Here is a 16,842-nt window from a genome sequence, read left to right on the forward strand (position 1 = left end):
CCCAGGCGCCCCATTTTTCTGTGATTTGATTAATTTTAAAGGTTCTTAATCCATCTGTTAATCTTAAACCAAACAGTTCTGATCATCATTGTTAATGTTTTAGGTACTAAGGAACAGTTGTAAAATTCTTATTTCAGAATTTCTCAAAAAGCTGGGGTTTTTTATACTCACTGAATGTTGGTCTATAATTCATAAGGCATTAGACTATAGAATAAAATAGATATATAGTCTATATAGAGAGAGATGGTTTCTATATTTAAGTACATTATAGCAATAATGGGTTTCCTGGTATTTTATAAATAACTAACATGCCAAAAGATTCATATATAGATGCTTTGTAGTTGCTGCCTTCTCATTATATATGATTTGTGGTATACCTTAAAAGAAGTGTAGAACTCAGTTGGCTAAAAAAGGGAGGAGTAGGAAGAGTATTCTTGTCAGTGAAAATGTGCACTAAGTACTTGGTGAAAAAGTAACTGACTATAAGTCCAGTCAAATAGAGTAGAGAAGGTGGGAAGTTGGATTGTGAGGGTTTTTCACACCAGATTAAGGAAATAAAGGAGGACTGTTACGTGAACTGAAGTAACATTGAGCTAGGCATGGTCTCTAGTTTCACTTTACCGTTGATGAGGCCCTTACCCACAGAAACAGACTGTTTTATTCTAGGTTCTGAAGATAATACAGTGTATCTGGCAGGTATCTAATAATGACTAGAGTAGGGTAGATGTGTTACTCCACAGATGCCAGTTGAATTAATTAGTTAATTCTAGCTTTAACATGGCATTAATCTCTCTGGGCCGAAAATTGTCTCATTTGAACAAGTAGGAGCTCTCACTCTTAGTCTTCCTAGGTCTGTGATCCCATGGCCATCTTTAGATATGGAGAACTTTTAACCAGTTTTGAGTAGTGTGGTGTAAGTTAAATGATGTCAGGTGACTGGAAATAGCTAAATGTTAGTTGATTAAATGAAGCCAGTGACTGAGCTGGCCACAAAATAAAATACAAATAGGAGATGGAGAGAATGGAAAGAGTGAAGCCCATCTTAAATTGGTTAAGTTTAAAGAGGTGACTGGACTTTGGTGGTCACAATTGTTAAAAGAAGCAATGACTTTGAGAGGTAACAAAGAAATGAGTAAAAATCTAATTTTACCTGGCCAGAGATCTTTGACTATTGGAGGGACAGTTAGGAATGCTAGTAGCAGAAGTCTTTACCAGTTGCTTTTTGTTTAAGGAGCTCATAGAGAAAAATAGTACTTAAATATTTTGGGAGAAGAAGCATCTAAAAATGATTTTTCTATTCTGAATCATGAAAATAGGGATGGTACCATTGAAAGAAATGAGGAAATGTAGAGAAAAACACTGACTTAAAGAGGAATTAGAGGGGCGCCTGGGTGGCTCAGTGGGTTAAAGCCTCTGCTTTCGGCTCAGGTCATGATCCCAGGGTCCTGGGATCGAGCCATGCATGGGGCTCTCTGCTCAGCAAGGAGCCTGCTTCCTCCTCTCTCTCTGCCTCCTTGTGATCTCTGTCTGTCAAATAAATAAATAAAATATTTTTTAAAAATAAATAAATAAAAGAGGACTTAGAGCTGAGATGTGTTAACTGTTGTCTGTATGCGGATGGTATTTTTATTGTATATGTTGAAAATTCTTATTTTGAATATAGAAAAGACTGGTCTTTATAAATCTAGATATTTGTGCCTGTATTATGCCTTCATCCAAAAAAAGTGATCTCATCGTGGTTTTATGTTTTGCCCAGCAGTTTTAAAAGCCAAGCAACAAATCACCTGTTTTCTAGTTCTTTCATTTTCATTTAGCTAGGTCCTAAGCAGGCTTACTCAAACATTTAAGTTAAAAGTAATGTTGGACCACATTTATTGTATTTCTTACCAATACCTGTCGTTTTAGACTACCTACTTAGTAATGATGAATTATGTTGAACCAGAGATCAATGGCAACTACTTTGAGGTGGCTTGTTAGAATTAGTAGTCATTAGAAAAAAAATAGTTATTTCTAGTCTTTAGAGTAGAAGTCTTCCTACCAAATAGCTTCTAAGCCCTTATCTTATGTTACTGTTATTGAATAATTAAAGCCTTAATACCCACTGTCTTGATGGGGATTCCAGCTTACCACATTACGAGGGATAGACTTTATTCTGTTACCCGTACTGACAGTGCACTTAAAGGTGCTTTTTCTGTCCTCTTTGTTAATGCCTTGAAGAAAAACCTTTTTTTAATCACTAAAGTAGTAGTTATTTGGGTTCATGAGATCTTCCTGGTAAATGCAAATATCTTTTGTTATAAATGCACAGTGAGGCTTTCAATAGAAGGGAAGGGAGAAGAGTAAATTCTTACCAATTTTATTTACTAATTCACAGCTGGTTTTTTTTTTTTTTTTTTAATGTACCATGAGAGAGTAGTAAGGTTTTAATATCACCTCTTTTTCAAGTAGGTAAACATTTAAATTAGGTAATTTAGGTAAACTGTTACCCACAGTTTTCATCTGAGTTTAAGGGATAAACCAGGTTGCACACACAGACTTGGTATATGAGAAGTAGACCTGAGAACCCAGCTCTGGTATTGTGATTTCCTTAAACAATGTTCTTTTGGCTACATATTCAGAGTTTACATTTTGGTTGTTGAGCCATTTTCCTTTAAAAGCATAGTTTGAACATGATTAGGGGTGAGGGAGTGTTTCGATAAATAGATTCCTAGTGTGGGTTTTGATGTCAAGGAGGCAGAACCTGTGAACATAATGGGTGGAGCTTTGACCAAGTAAAAATCTCTTTTTGCTTGTCCTGGGATCCATTGCTTTTGGAGGAAAAGCAGGAGCAGGAGCAGAACAGTTTCCCTGCTATTCAGCATGTAGGTTTGTTTAAAGGGCCAATCTAGAACTATTGGCTGAGCATAGTTAAACTCATGTCTGAGAGTTGGAGAAGCATGGCTAGTGTTAAACTAGAAACTATGCTTCAGTCTGATTTTGATGTCTGCCTTGCTTATGCTGTAGGCTAATTTACTGTTAATTTCCATCTTATCCGTTCCCCCCCTTTTTCTCTAACTATATACAAGTCTATTTTGCCTTTTGTGATGGATTTTACAAAGAAAGACTTTTGCTCAGTGTTTGTCATCGTAAATTCTCATTGCTGCTGCTGCCCTCAAAAGGATTGTATAAATGAGGTGGGTAAGAATTTTTAATGTGTACAAAAGGTATATTATAGCCATTTGGTAATATATGTAGCAATATTAAACTGTTTACTTTAGAATGTTTTTTAAAATACTTGAATTTTTGTGGTTAACTTTCACTACATTTTGTATGAGGAGGAAGGAGGCTTTTCTCAATTCTAAATGGTTGGGAAAATTTTTACTTTTGTGATAATACAAATGTTACTCTGACACATTTGAAACCTGAACTTTTAAGAAGCAGGTGCAGGGGCACCTGAGTGGCTCAGTCATTAAACTTCTGCCTTGGACTTCAGTCCTGATCCTGGAGTCTGGGATTGAGGCCTGCATCAGGTTCCCTGCTCAGCGGGAAGCCTGCTTCTCCCTCTCCCACTTCCTCTGCTTGTTTTCCCTTTCACTGTGTCTCTGCCTCTGCCTCTCTGCCTATATCTCTCTCTCTCTCTCTCTCTGTGTATTAAATAAATAAATAAATAAAATCTTTATTTAAAAAAAAAAAGTGCTGTCTGTCTTAGGAGTTAGAATATTGAAACAGAAAATATTATATTATGACTCACTTTTATTTTTCCTGCAGATTAGTTGGCAAACCATAAGTATAAGAATTAAAAGAAAAACTAAGTGTATAAGATGCATGTATGTCTTCTTTATTTTTCTTAGTTCAGATCAACATTTTGTAAACAATTATATCAGCTCTTAATGTGACTTTAGACAGAGCCACAATTGTTTTTTTTCTTTTTTTTTTAATACTCTAAAATTGCACAGAAGTGGCCTTTGTTTTAAGAGAATACATAATTTTATATAAATTCAAAAGTAAATTAATATATATTAGATGCTCAAGAAGTACTTTTGTTTAGTGCAGAGAAACATGCTACTCCCGTGTCAAAAAAAACATAACATAGCATAATATGCCTAAAGAGAGATCCGATGAATTACAAAAGTAAGCAAGAATATTTCTAGAGCCAGTGGGTTGCTGGCTGTAGAAGAATGGGGTAAGAGGGTATGTCTCTAACCAGATTTTTCTTATGTGTAAAATATTAGCCTAACTTATCTACCTTAGTACTCTTTTTTCTTCTGTTTTGTGTTTTTAAATCTCATTTCAGAATAAGTGAGCAAAAATTTGCCTTTACTGGTCAGAACTGGACTAGAATAGTACTTGGTGGGGTCAAATCAGGAAGTAAAGGAAAGAGGGGACATTAGGAGGATTTTAAAGGCTCCAAATTGATCATCTTTGTTGAAGTATATGAACTAAAAGGGGAAAAGATTAAGACACAATTTTATATTACCAAATATTTTCTCATCATTTGGTGCTTAAAATCATGTTTTAAAATCATGTTTTAGAGTAATTTTAGATCATTTTTTAATTTAAAATATCATCAGTTACCAAAAATATTTTTAAATATATTGAGTTCTTTCATTTCTTAAGAATAAGAAGCCTGTAAGTATGATGAATGTATCAAAACCTGTACTTGTTTATTTTAAGCAGCTTTCTCTTATATGTCCCAGATAACTTTTCTGTAGATCACTTTCAGGGTTAATGAGGTTTCGTGCTCATTTTTACATTTTGAGGGTCATTTTCAGTATACAATCTTCATATATTCTTGCTTCTCGAATGATTCAGAAGCCAGATATTTTGATAATCCTGGCTTCTGGATGGTAGCTGACTAGTAGCTGAAATTTCTTCTACCTTTTTCATTATCTAAGTGGGTAACAGTAAGCTGCATTAATCTTTTAATACTATCTGCTGGTAAGGTGTATCTCAGTTTTATTGGCTCCCTTGGTACCTGAAATACATTTTTTAAGTTGGCAGTGCCATCAGAATGTTACATAGCATTGGTATGGAATTTTCTATATTTGAGTCTTGGATAGGTTAGGAAAGCAACTTGACCTAGTAGATGTGTTTCACAGTTGCTGGTTTTGCTGTTATGACATTATATAGCTCATTTGTTCAGCTAGTAGAAATTCCTGTTTGTAGAGCAGTGAATGTAAATATGTTAGCATGGGTAGGATTAACAAAAGTATTACTTTTTTTTTTTTTTTAAGTATTACTTATTTTTAACGATAACCAAGGATGAAAGTAGGTTCACTATAGATCTTGGTGATTCTTTTTTTTTTTAAGATTTTTTCTTTATTTATCTGACAGAGATCACAGGTAGGCAGAGAGGCAGGCAGAAAGAGAGGAGGAAGCAGGCTACCTGCAGAGCAGAAAGCCCAATGTGGGGCTCGATCCCAGGACCCTGGGATCATGACCCGAGCCGAAGGCAGTGGCTTAACCCACTGAGCCATTAAGAGAATTCTTTTGTTCCTTTTAGCCCTAAGCTTTCTGATCCTTGGAGATTGCCTCTGAATTCAAAAGTGGCCTTACATCAGCAAACTTAATTCAGAGAGCTTTCAATCTAGATACTACATCTGATTCTAGCTGCCATGAATATAAGTTGTATAGATACTATCCCCATTTGCTAGGCAAGGAATCTGAAATCATCTTTTCAAGATGCCTATAAATCAGAACAGGAGTCTTTTAATATAATCAATGCATGTGAGTTTTATTAATATGTAGTCTTACTGCCAGAAGACTAAACTGCATTCCCCTAAAATATATATGTTTATAGAAAAAGCATTTCTCCTAATCATATTCTATATTCGCTTTAGCCATTTTCCTGTAATACTTGAGTTGTCTCTACCTGTAAAGGCCAAATATGTATAAGTGTTCCAGTTTTACCAAAGAACATTCTTTTAGATAATTCATTCAATAGTGAATGTTCTGCAGACTTAATATGAGGTATTTTCGATTGCTCTTCACATTATGTTTATAAATAGCATCTTTAAAGTTTGCTTTTTACACAGTTTTACATGTTTGTTGAAGAACATTAAAAACGAACAAACACAAAATCTCCAGTGTCTCTACTACCAGAGGACTTTTAGACTGTGTCATCCATTTTTTTCTTAAAACAGTTCATATTTTCTCAAGCCTTAGTCTGAACTACCATACCAGTTTGCTCAATTAAAGCGGCTTTTTAGCTTCAACAACATTATTTTCTTGTTCTCATTAGAATTATTGTATGGTGACAAGGACCAGTTGGGAAAACTTAGCTGGATTTGAAAAATAAGAAGATTGAAGAAAATTGTGACCTTTTAGTCAGTACTTAGAAACTAACCTTTAAGGGATGCCTGCATGGCTCAGTCAGTTAAGCATCTGCCTTCAGCTCAGATCATGATCCCAGGGTCCCACATTGGGATTCCCGCTCAGTGGGGAGCCTGCTTCTCCCTTTGTCCCTCTTCTGACTTGATGCATGCGTGCTCGCTCTCGCTCGCTCTCTCTCTCTCTCTCTCTCTCACTCTGACAAATAAATAAATAAAATCTTTTTTTAAAAAGAAAGAAACTAACCTTTTAAATGCATGGATTTAGGGCCAGCCCTACTGACAGTTTCTTGGTGTAGAAAGTTAGCCCTAGAGATAGAGGTAGAATCTTCTAAATCAGGGGTTTTGAATAATGCAATTAAAAAATTGATGAGAATTATCCCATCACAACTCCAGTACTTAAAGACTTTTTAGTGCTAACCATTTGATGCATTTCATTTCCGTCTATGAGAGGTTATATGATTTACCAAGTTATTATCACTAATTCTGTTTTAATCTATCTTATCACTGAGACTATAGATGATTAAACTTTATATACTATATTCTAACTTTTCTAGTCCCTCTCCCTTATTTCCCAATCCTTGTGTTTTATGTGTTTAGAGACTTACAGTGCTACTTGGGCAGTATATTAGTGCAGCTGCATCAATCCATGTGGTTACTTACGGTGGGTAGAGAAAATGAGATGTTTTTCTCCATGTCACCTTTCAAGATTGTTTGTTACATCTTACATATATTTTCCACACATTGATGAAATTTTTATTTGCAAAAAATTTATGTTATGAAGATTCTAAAATACTACTAGAATACTATATAGTATTATATATTATAGTGGTATTGAGTTTTCTTCTGAAATTAATTAGAAATCCTCTTTTATTTGAGTCTATCACTTTTCATTTTATGTTTTCATATGTACAAGACAATTTGTTCTTTTATCATGCCAAACCAGTCCAAATCCTTAACTCCTATACTTGTTGAGTTTGTTGGAGTACTGTGGTAATAGAATACCTGCCAAACTAAGCATGTGAATTCATGCCCATTCATGGATTCACTATTCAAAGTAGTTCAATACTGTGTTGATTAATGTGTTAAGGAACAAGGCTGCACAAAAGATCTAACCATTTAGAACATTTAGACTTCTTTAGCCAGTAACTTCCTTTACCTGAAACACAGCAGAAAGATAGTGACAACAGGCTCAGTTTTTCTGTACTTATATGGTGGAGTCCATGGAAGTAAGTGACTGCACTATCTGACTGTTCCTTGTTTTCTTATGGGAGCTAAATTGCCACTACCCAACTCTGTCCCTGCAGTGGACCAGCTCCTGCAGGCAAATCAGAAAAAAACCAGGATGGTGAAAAGACAATCTAATAGAACCTTAAGAGACAATTCAGAATCAAAGTTCAAAGAACTTGCCTTTATTGATCTGTTTCTGCTGCTATTTTCATGTTTCTCAGGGGGTGAAGCCTGCCAGTTTTGACAAAGTAGCAATTCCTGAAGTGAAGGAAATTATTGAAGGATGCATACGGCAAAACAAAGATGAAAGGTAAGTTGCCACTTTGGACTTCAGTATTGCTTAAAAACCTAAAATGTAATATTATCCTCTGAATACAATATTCAATCTAAAGTGTATTTAATACTTTACTTGTGATTAATTTCTCTATTTATGTCATGTAAATATCTTTAAAAGTAGAGTTCTGGGAGTGCCTGGCTAGTTCAGTCAGTAGACATGCTACTCTTGATTTCAGGGTGGTGAATTCAAGCCCTATGCTGGGTGTAGAATTTACTTAAAAAATAAAATAGGGGCACCTGGGTGGCTCAGTTGTTAAGCGTCTGCCTTCAGCTCAGGTCCTGATCCCAGGGTCCTGGGATCCAGCCCCACATAGGGCTCCCTGCTCAGCAGGAAGCCTGCATCTACCTCTCCCACTGCCTCTGCTTGTGTTCCCTCTCTCACTTTCCCTCTCTCACTGTGTCTCTCTCGGTCAAATAAATAAATAAAATCTTTAAAAATAAAATAAAGTAGGGGTGCGTGGGTGGCTCAGTGGGTTAAGCCTCTGCCTTCAGCTTGGGTCATGATCTCAGGGTCCTGGGATTGAGCTCCACATTGGGGGTCTCTGCTCAGCAGGGAGCCTGCTTCCTACCCACCCTCCCACACCCACCCCGCCTGCCTCTCTGCCTACTTGTGATCTCTGTCTCTCAAATAAATAAATAAAATCTTTTTTAAAAAAGTAATAAAAATTTTTAAAAATCTTAAAAAAAAAAGAAAAGAAGAGTTCTATCCATTTAAGATAGTATTGAGATTTGATAGAGTGAAATGTAAAAATGTGATATGGTGGAGTTTAAGTGAACCAAAACCACCTTGAACATAGCTGTTACATTCAGTGAGACCTACTTATAGAACATAAACTACTTATAAAGCATTAGCATGATTTATAAAACTCAGTAAGGTTCAATCTCTCTCTAGCCAGATCTGTTGCTTAGTTCTTTACCCCTTGAATTCTAAAAGGTGAAATAAAATCTTGGCTTTTTAAAATCAGCTCAACTACACATCTTGATTTGCTGACATTATGCCAGAATTGAAGAGCAAAACATCAGCATTCCTTTCAGTAAAAAGAGACACCTTTGCCCAAAGCTTAGGAGGAGATTTGGCTTAGTCATTTGTACTAACAGGACTTTTCTCAGAGGAGTGGCAGGTATCTGATCTGTCATATAGCTGATTCATCACCCGCTAGGCATGGCAAAGATCCAGTGTCTGTTTTTAAAAAATAATCTACCCTTACCATCCCCACTCACCTTCCAAAAAAGAAAAAGTAGACTAGCAAGTATAAATATAAATTGTAAATTGAGCATAATCTACCTCCTGAACAATGTGAGTGATAAGGTGTATCAACCAAATTAAAGAATTCAGTATCTTCACTTCTCCAGTCTCATACTCTTTTTATAACTGTGTTATTTGGAAGAGCTTAACATCATGATCTTTAAGGCTGTTTAGTAGAAATTTAGTTTGGGTTTCTAATTTATACACAATGTTTGAAAAGGAGAGTCCTTCATCTCTCTTAAGAACTTTTTTTTACTATAAACAAAGGAATATTTGTTTCCAGTCTTAGAATATACTACTCTGTTTCTTTTCTGGATGGTACAGTTTACTAGATTACTGGTATTTTGAAACCATTTATCTAAAGATTATTCTACAGTCAGACTTCTTGCCTATTACGCAAATTGTCGAACAAGGAATTAAAAGAGAATTTATTGTGATAAATAAAGTTGTAGTAGAAGGTAAAGAACTAGAAATCAGAAAACTTACTTTCAAATTTTGATTCAACCATTTGAGGCTTATAACTATGAGCAAGATTTTCACCTCTCTAAGCCTCTGTTTCCTAAAAATCAGAAAATAATATCTCATTAGATATTGGTCAAGGATCAGATAGGATCATAAAAAAGAGAAGTATTTGTTAACTATAAATTCTACATAAATTATGTGGTATTTTGAAGCTATGACATTCTGTATATTACTTGCCATTGTTAGTACATTGTTAACTAATACGAGATTAGATCACTTAGATTAAAAAGTATTGCTCTCAGCTCTTATTTATAAGTGATGTTGTATAACTTGAGAGTAAAGCTATAATCACTATTCACATGAAGCGATATAGAAATGAGTTATAAAATTTCCTTTTTTATATTTTACAGCCTTTCTTTATTATTCCTAGAATAATTAGCCACACTTAAAAATTGTGTTTTCAATCTAATGTCATTTTGTTTTGTTTTTGTTTCATTTCTCTCTCCTTGGAAGATACTCTATCAAAGACCTTTTGAACCATGCCTTCTTCCAGGAGGAAACAGGGGTACGGGTAGAATTAGCAGAAGAAGATGATGGAGAAAAGATAGCCATTAAATTATGGCTACGTATTGAAGATATTAAGAAATTAAAGGGAAAATACAAAGACAATGAAGCTATTGAGTTTTCCTTTGACTTGGAAAGAGATGTGCCAGAAGATGTTGCTCAAGAAATGGTAAATTAACATGGATGGAACTAGAGGGTATTATGCTAAGCAAAATAAGTCATTCAGAGAAGGCCATATATCACAAAGATTTTACTCTTATGTAGAATTTAAGAAACGAAAGTGATGAACAAATGGGAAGGGAAGGAAAAATAAGATGGAAACGGGGAGAGAAACTGTAAGAGACTCTTAACTATAGAAAACAATCAGGCTTGCCTAAAATAGTTAATATGCAGAGATACTCATAGAATATCTCTTCTAGAATTTATGATAACTATTCAATAGAAGTTGCCTCTGAGAATATGCCTCAGGTATGAAGCATATTTATTGTAATTGTTAATTTTTTATACTTTGAGAGATTTGTATATGTGTGTGTTTAACTTTCATGTATTGATCACAGTTGTTTTATCTGGTTAAGTTGTTGCTTAGGGAAAAGAAGTAAAAACAACCTGGGTTAATATTAATAGTTACATATGAGCAAGATAGAGTGACTAGAATAAAAGGAGCCTTATTGGCTTTATTTATTGTTTATTATTTTAAGAAGTGAGAGTATAACTACTTGAGTTTCTACAGAAATAATGATACCCACTCTGTGAGTATCTACAAAAATGAATGAGAAATGCATAATGCAGATAAGTAATTTCACAATTTTGGTTAAGACCAGTTGTTGTGGAGGTCTTTCTCTTCTCCCTTACTCCTACTTCTTTCCCCAGAAGTGTCTTTTTTGTTTTATATTTAATTTGTTTTCTTTTGATACCATACTGCTTCCTAATGCACTCTTTTATCCTGTAGGTAGAGTCTGGGTATGTCTGTGAAGGTGATCACAAGACCATGGCAAAAGCCATCAAAGATAGAGTGTCATTAATTAAGAGAAAACGAGAACAGCGGCAGTTGGTGCGGGAGGAGCAAGAGAAAAGAAAGCAGGAAGAGAACAGTCTCAAACAGCAGGTAGAACAACAATCAAGTACTTCCCAGCCAGGAGTCAAGCAGATCCCGTCTGCCAGCACTGGCATGCCTCCTGCTTCCACCACTTCAGCTTCAGTTTCTACACAAGTAGAACCTGAAGAACCTGAGGCGGATCAGCATCAACAACTACAGTACCAACAAACTAGTATATCTGTGTTATGTAAGTATTTTGGGAAGTGCACACAAGTATACTCAGGATACTCCTAATTGACTTTTCATCTTGTTCGTTTTGCACTAGGCTCTTGGTTTGAATCATGAATCCACCATATAAAAAGAAATTTGAAATGATCACTGTCTACTTTTTGTTTCTATTCTAATATCCATCACTAATAGACTAGAAGGACAGGACAGTAAGGAAATATGGTTAGGATATAAAATAGTATTACAGGTTCCAACATCTTGGAAGTTCCAATTTGCAGATGTTTACTTTTCACAATTCCTTAAAATAAAATGTAATTCTGAAACTAGTATTACAGTGTATGTTAACTAACTGGGATTTAAATACAGAATGTTTTTAAAAATTTACAATCTACAAAAATAAAATGAAATGTAACTAATAATGAAAAATGAACAAGTTTATCCTAGCTATTTGTGATTGAACCCATTAGTCTGGTTCAGCTTTTCTTCGCAATGCTGAATGATGTATAAACTAGAAACTGACAAGGTGGTTAGTTTTCTATTGAACTGCCTGCTTAATACAAAGAACACACTGGTCTCCAAAGTTAAGACTTGTGGCTTACAGCATTCCATTTTATTTCCCTCATTCTTCAGGTAATAAGATTCTGTAATAGCCATGATGTTTTTTGTTTCCTTTTTTAAAGACATTAAACCTTTTTTTCCATATGGACCCTTCATGTTTTTAAACATAGAAATCGACTTAGTTAAAAACTAGTATTCATCTTTTATTTAGATTAGGTCTTTGCAAAGAAAAAACTAACTAACCCTAAAGTCTTGGGTTTGTAATGGGAAAATATAAATCTCCATTTTGTGATTTGTCTTTCTGTTTTTTGACAATGTATTTCTCCTTTAGCTGACGGGACGGTTGACAGTGGTCAAGGATCTTCTGTCTTCACAGAATCTCGAGTGAGCAGCCAACAGACAGTTTCATATGGGTCCCAGCATGAACAGGCACATTCTACTGGCACACTCCCAGGGCATACAGCTTCTATTGTCCAAGCACAATCTCAGCCCCATGGGGTCTATCCACCCTCAAGTGTGGTAAGTAACTGCATAAAAGAGTGTAAGCCTATAATCAGAGCCAGTAGATAATGTGTTAAATTCACATTCTTCCTACTATCCCAAGTAATAGCAGGAATCTGAAGTAGAAAGTATAAATGGTATATTTCTGAAGGAAATAAGTTTATTATAGAGTACAGTTAGAATAGTTCTGGCAGGCTAAGACATAAACATTACTGTGTGAGAATTAGCTGAAATTCATATGTGAAGAAAGTATGTATAAGATTTAGAGTAATCTGCATTTGGTTAAAGATAATGCTCTCTTAGCACTTTAGAGTTGAAACTGTTCAAAGCAGCATAAGTTGGACATACAGATGATTTGGGGATGGGCACAAGATTTTTCAAAAGGTTACTTACTAAAAGAATTACTGAGCATTTTTTGTAAGATTTCTTACTGTATAAAACACAGGTAAGACATTCAAACCATTATAGAATGCTGCATGTGAGTAAAGTGAAGAAATCCTTTATTTGTATGACCATTTAATTTAGCGCTTGTGTTTAGTTAACCATCAGTTGCTATGCGTGTTCCTGCCTTAAAGTCTGTGTCAGACACAAATTTCCTCCCCAGTATACGTTCATTTGCTTTTTCTCTTTAGTTGGTGTTGTTTTATTACAGATTTATTTTCAGAATCAATTTATGGAGATTATTTCTTGAAATATTGTATGCATTTATATATATATATTAACCCCCCCCACACACACACACATAGACCCATGTTTTACATTAGTAACTTTTGCTTTTCATATAGAAAATGTTAAAATAGATCAGGTAATACCCCATTTCTTTTGTTGACACTCCATGAAGTCTTCAGAGGTAAATAAAGTACATCATCTGCCTCATGAAAGAATTGGAGAATAACTGGTATAGCACTTATTTAGTGAGATCTTTAGGCAGATAGATTTTTTTTCTCTTTCTCAAAAAGCTTTTAAATCTGAATGTATGGAATTTCTGCTCTGCAATAAATGAAAATCTTTCTCTCTTAAGAAAATAAAATTTCTGCTTGCTCTGTTCGTTTATCCTACAGCTTGAAATAAAAGATGTTTGTTTGTTTCAGAGTCCATTCATCAGTCCTGCATTGTCTAGGTCTCAAAATGAATGGCCACAGTAACACAGACTATTAATACTGTTTTAACAGTCTACTTTTCTGACCTTTAAAATAATTAGGTAGGGTAGAAGGACTTACAAAGACTATATAGATGAATTTCTTTGTCCTAACGTATAATTTGTCAGCATTTCATGTCCATTTCTACTATTATTCTAATTGATTTTCTTTGGATCATAATAACTAGATTTTTTAAAAACTATTTTTAATCTCTTGGCTTCCCTCATCACATGGTAATGAACATTAGGCATTTCAGTTTGAGAAAAGGGAATAGAATGATCATTTATGAAGATTTTAAATATTTGAGCCACAAACATAGCTGTATTTATTGATGCTCTAAAAGACTGTTAATGACAGCCTTGCCTTTTATTGACAGTATTATGTGGAGGTAGCCTATGAAGAGTTATCAAACATTGAGAATTTTTTTAATCTTATGATTCCTTATGATTTCTTATTCCAGAAAGAATTTATTGTGGCTTACAATAATATATCAATGTGGAATTAAAAAAAAAAATTAGAGTAAAAAAGAAACAAGTGTGGAGAAAAACAGAACCAGGAATGAACTAAGTATGATAAGTATAATGATACTTTCATACTTCCTACTGGTAGATCACAATTTTGGCTCAGTGGATTCTATGCAGCCGATTTTGGAAAAGAAAATATGATTAGGGACACAGCTCACAGTACCTAAAAGAAAGTGGCGAGTTTGCTCAGGACAAGCTTAACAATATTAGGTGTACTACTTTGTAGCTATATTAAAATTTTATGTTATAAAAATTTTATGTTAAGGCACCTCAGACTTTGTAAACTTAATTTGAATTTCTGATATGCCAGAAAATTGTTCAATTTACTCTTTAGAGATTCAAATATAAGATGCTTTTCCATTGACTACTTTAGTAAAACTACACAATGTGTCTGTATCTATTGTGAATTACTTCTAGAAAGCTAATGCTTTTCCTACCAGAAAATGACTTTCTACCCTTTACAGATAAAGATAGGAAGTGGAATAAATAAAATACTGAGCCAGCAACTTTTCTTAGGCTGATGCTTTCTAAAATAGAAATGGAAAAACCTTTTCTGAGGTTTCCAGAGTTCCTACAAAGTAGTCCAGTCTTAAAATCTTCTACACCTTATAATGTGCATTAAACTAACATTTCGCTCTTGTTTAATTTTAATAAGTTTGCAGAAAACTGCAATCCAGTATTCATTGTTTTCCCTGTTATACTACCTTAGTCGGCCATTCTTATTCATACATTCATAATAATTGATGTTATTTCAGAATATTTAGGAAGAGAATTGATCATTATCATGGTTGTTGATAACCTGTATCTGACCAACAGTATAGAGAGAATAGTTGTGATCTGCCAGTTGTGCTTTGTGGAATTATACCTCTCCTCAAAAAACTTGGATTTGTGGGACTGAGGGAGGTTGGAACACTTCTTTATGTCAGCTATGCCCTATTTTCATTGTACATTTGGTTATTTTGTTTTCAAAGTACTGTGTTTTTCATGTGTGTGTTTGTTTTCTGTTTAGCCTCGTCGTGGCCGTAGCATGTCGGTTTGTGTTCCCCATCTTTCTGCTGTTCCCTCTCTGTCCCGCATCTCTCCCAGTGCTCCTTCCACCCCACCACCAGTGCTGTCTGCACCTCTTTCTCCTTCCCTCCTTCGGATTGCCCCTGAGGAAACTTTTGCCGAAAAGCTTTCTAAAGCATTGGAGAGTGTCCTGCCTATGCACTCTGCCTCTCAGCGCAAGCACCGACGCTCCAGCCTGCCTTCCCTCTTTGTCAGTACTGTATGTAACCATAAACTTCCTGACAAATGAAAATTTATTGCCAATGAATACATCCAGGCATCAAGAATTGTAATAAAAATTAAATAAATAAAAGGACTACACTTAGTAATATATTATGCTTTCAGAATAACTGTTCTTCCCATAGGAAACTTTTTTGTTACAAGGCTTTAAGGGGGTCAGTGGGGAAGCAAGGAGGTAATGAGAGAGAATGCGAATAATGCCCTGGGCACATAGGAATATGTACACAATAAAATTTGGCTTTTATTATATTCTTCAACTGACTTGTACAAATCTTTGCATTTTCATACATTAGTAAAGAATACATATTACTTCATTGGCTTAATCAAAAGCAAATTTTCTCTTTATCAGAAATAACCCAAATACATTTTCTCTTCACTTTAGTCTAAAGAGACATTAATGAAGCTGTATGAGTCTCTTTTTTCCCCATAGTGAAGAGTAATTAAAGAGTGAAAGTTGGTTTTTAATTTGTTAGCTGTTTAAAATGGTGTGTTGGCAAACTAAAAGGCCACATGTTCCCTTGTGGAAATTTTTTTCTTAAAGAAGGTGGGATCTTGACCGTAATGAGTATATTAGATATACATGTAGTACTTATAAGATTTTCTTTGGCCCCATTTATATCTGTAAAAGATCCGTCTTTTAAAGTTTTGTTAAACACTGTGGGACCTTGCTGCTGCTTTTTCAGATAGAGAATATAGTTAATTTTTTGATTAATTATATTCAATACCAGAATCTTCAGATTTTTACTCAGGAGAATGATTAACTATATAATATTTTATGACTTCGGGACTCTCCTTGAATAAAGAGGAAAATATAACATTCTGGCTTAAAATAGAGGCCCTCTTTTAGCTGTTGTGAAGAAGTAACAGTTAAGCTATTTTACTAATTTGATAGGGATCATTCCTATAAAAGAATGAAACCAATCTGCTCTTTTTAAAAAGAATCCATGAAAGTACACTGTTTGCATTTGGCAAGGTAGGATTTTGAATTTAGATTCTTATGTGTAGAACTGCCTCTGTATATAAAAAGTGCTGTTAAGTCCATGTTATTTATATTATCCTTTTCACTTGATTTGAACACCAAATTACGCAACCCTTAACTAGGATCAGAAAAGTGGACATGCAGTGATTTGGCATCTGTAACATTTTTCATGTAGTGAAATTAACTGCATCTAGTCTGGGATAGATGTGAAAAGTACTTTACTGTCAGTAGTCAGTAGTGTGTTTTTTGCTGTCCACCAGAAATACCTCTTTTGATTTCTAGTTAGAAGGCATATGATTAATTGATAAGAAAATGACACTGGAGCCTGTAACACAGCACTGGATAATAAGAACACAGAGTATAGGAAAACTTTGTATTGCAGCTTAAATTTAAGTATCTTACCTTTTTAAAAACCTGGGCTTATATTGTCTTACTGTCTTCCCT

The 16,842-nt window shown here is 34.7% G+C and overlaps 1 protein-coding gene across 23 annotated transcripts in view; it reads left to right on the top strand.

Annotated features, from left to right (window-relative positions):
- The window catches only part of WNK1 (WNK lysine deficient protein kinase 1), a 143,072-nt gene that overhangs the window by 86,908 nt on the left and 39,322 nt on the right, over nucleotides 1–16,842 (top strand). For 22 of the 23 annotated variants that reach the window (XM_082738001.1, XM_082737986.1, XM_082738003.1 and 19 more), the window contains 4 exons: nucleotides 7,760–7,848; nucleotides 10,096–10,315; nucleotides 11,096–11,429; nucleotides 12,300–12,487. In XM_082738001.1, the coding sequence (XP_082594127.1) occupies nucleotides 7,760–7,848; nucleotides 10,096–10,315; nucleotides 11,096–11,429; nucleotides 12,300–12,487 (831 nt within the window). Of the gene's footprint in view, nucleotides 1–3,068; nucleotides 3,174–7,759; nucleotides 7,849–10,095; nucleotides 10,316–11,095; nucleotides 11,430–12,299; nucleotides 12,488–16,842 lie in introns of those variants that run through there. The other variant, XM_082738000.1, reaches the window with a different exon arrangement.

This window comes from Mustela nivalis, assembly GCF_964662115.1.
Source record: "Mustela nivalis genome assembly, chromosome: 7".
Classification (NCBI taxonomy): domain Eukaryota; kingdom Metazoa; phylum Chordata; class Mammalia; order Carnivora; family Mustelidae; genus Mustela; species Mustela nivalis.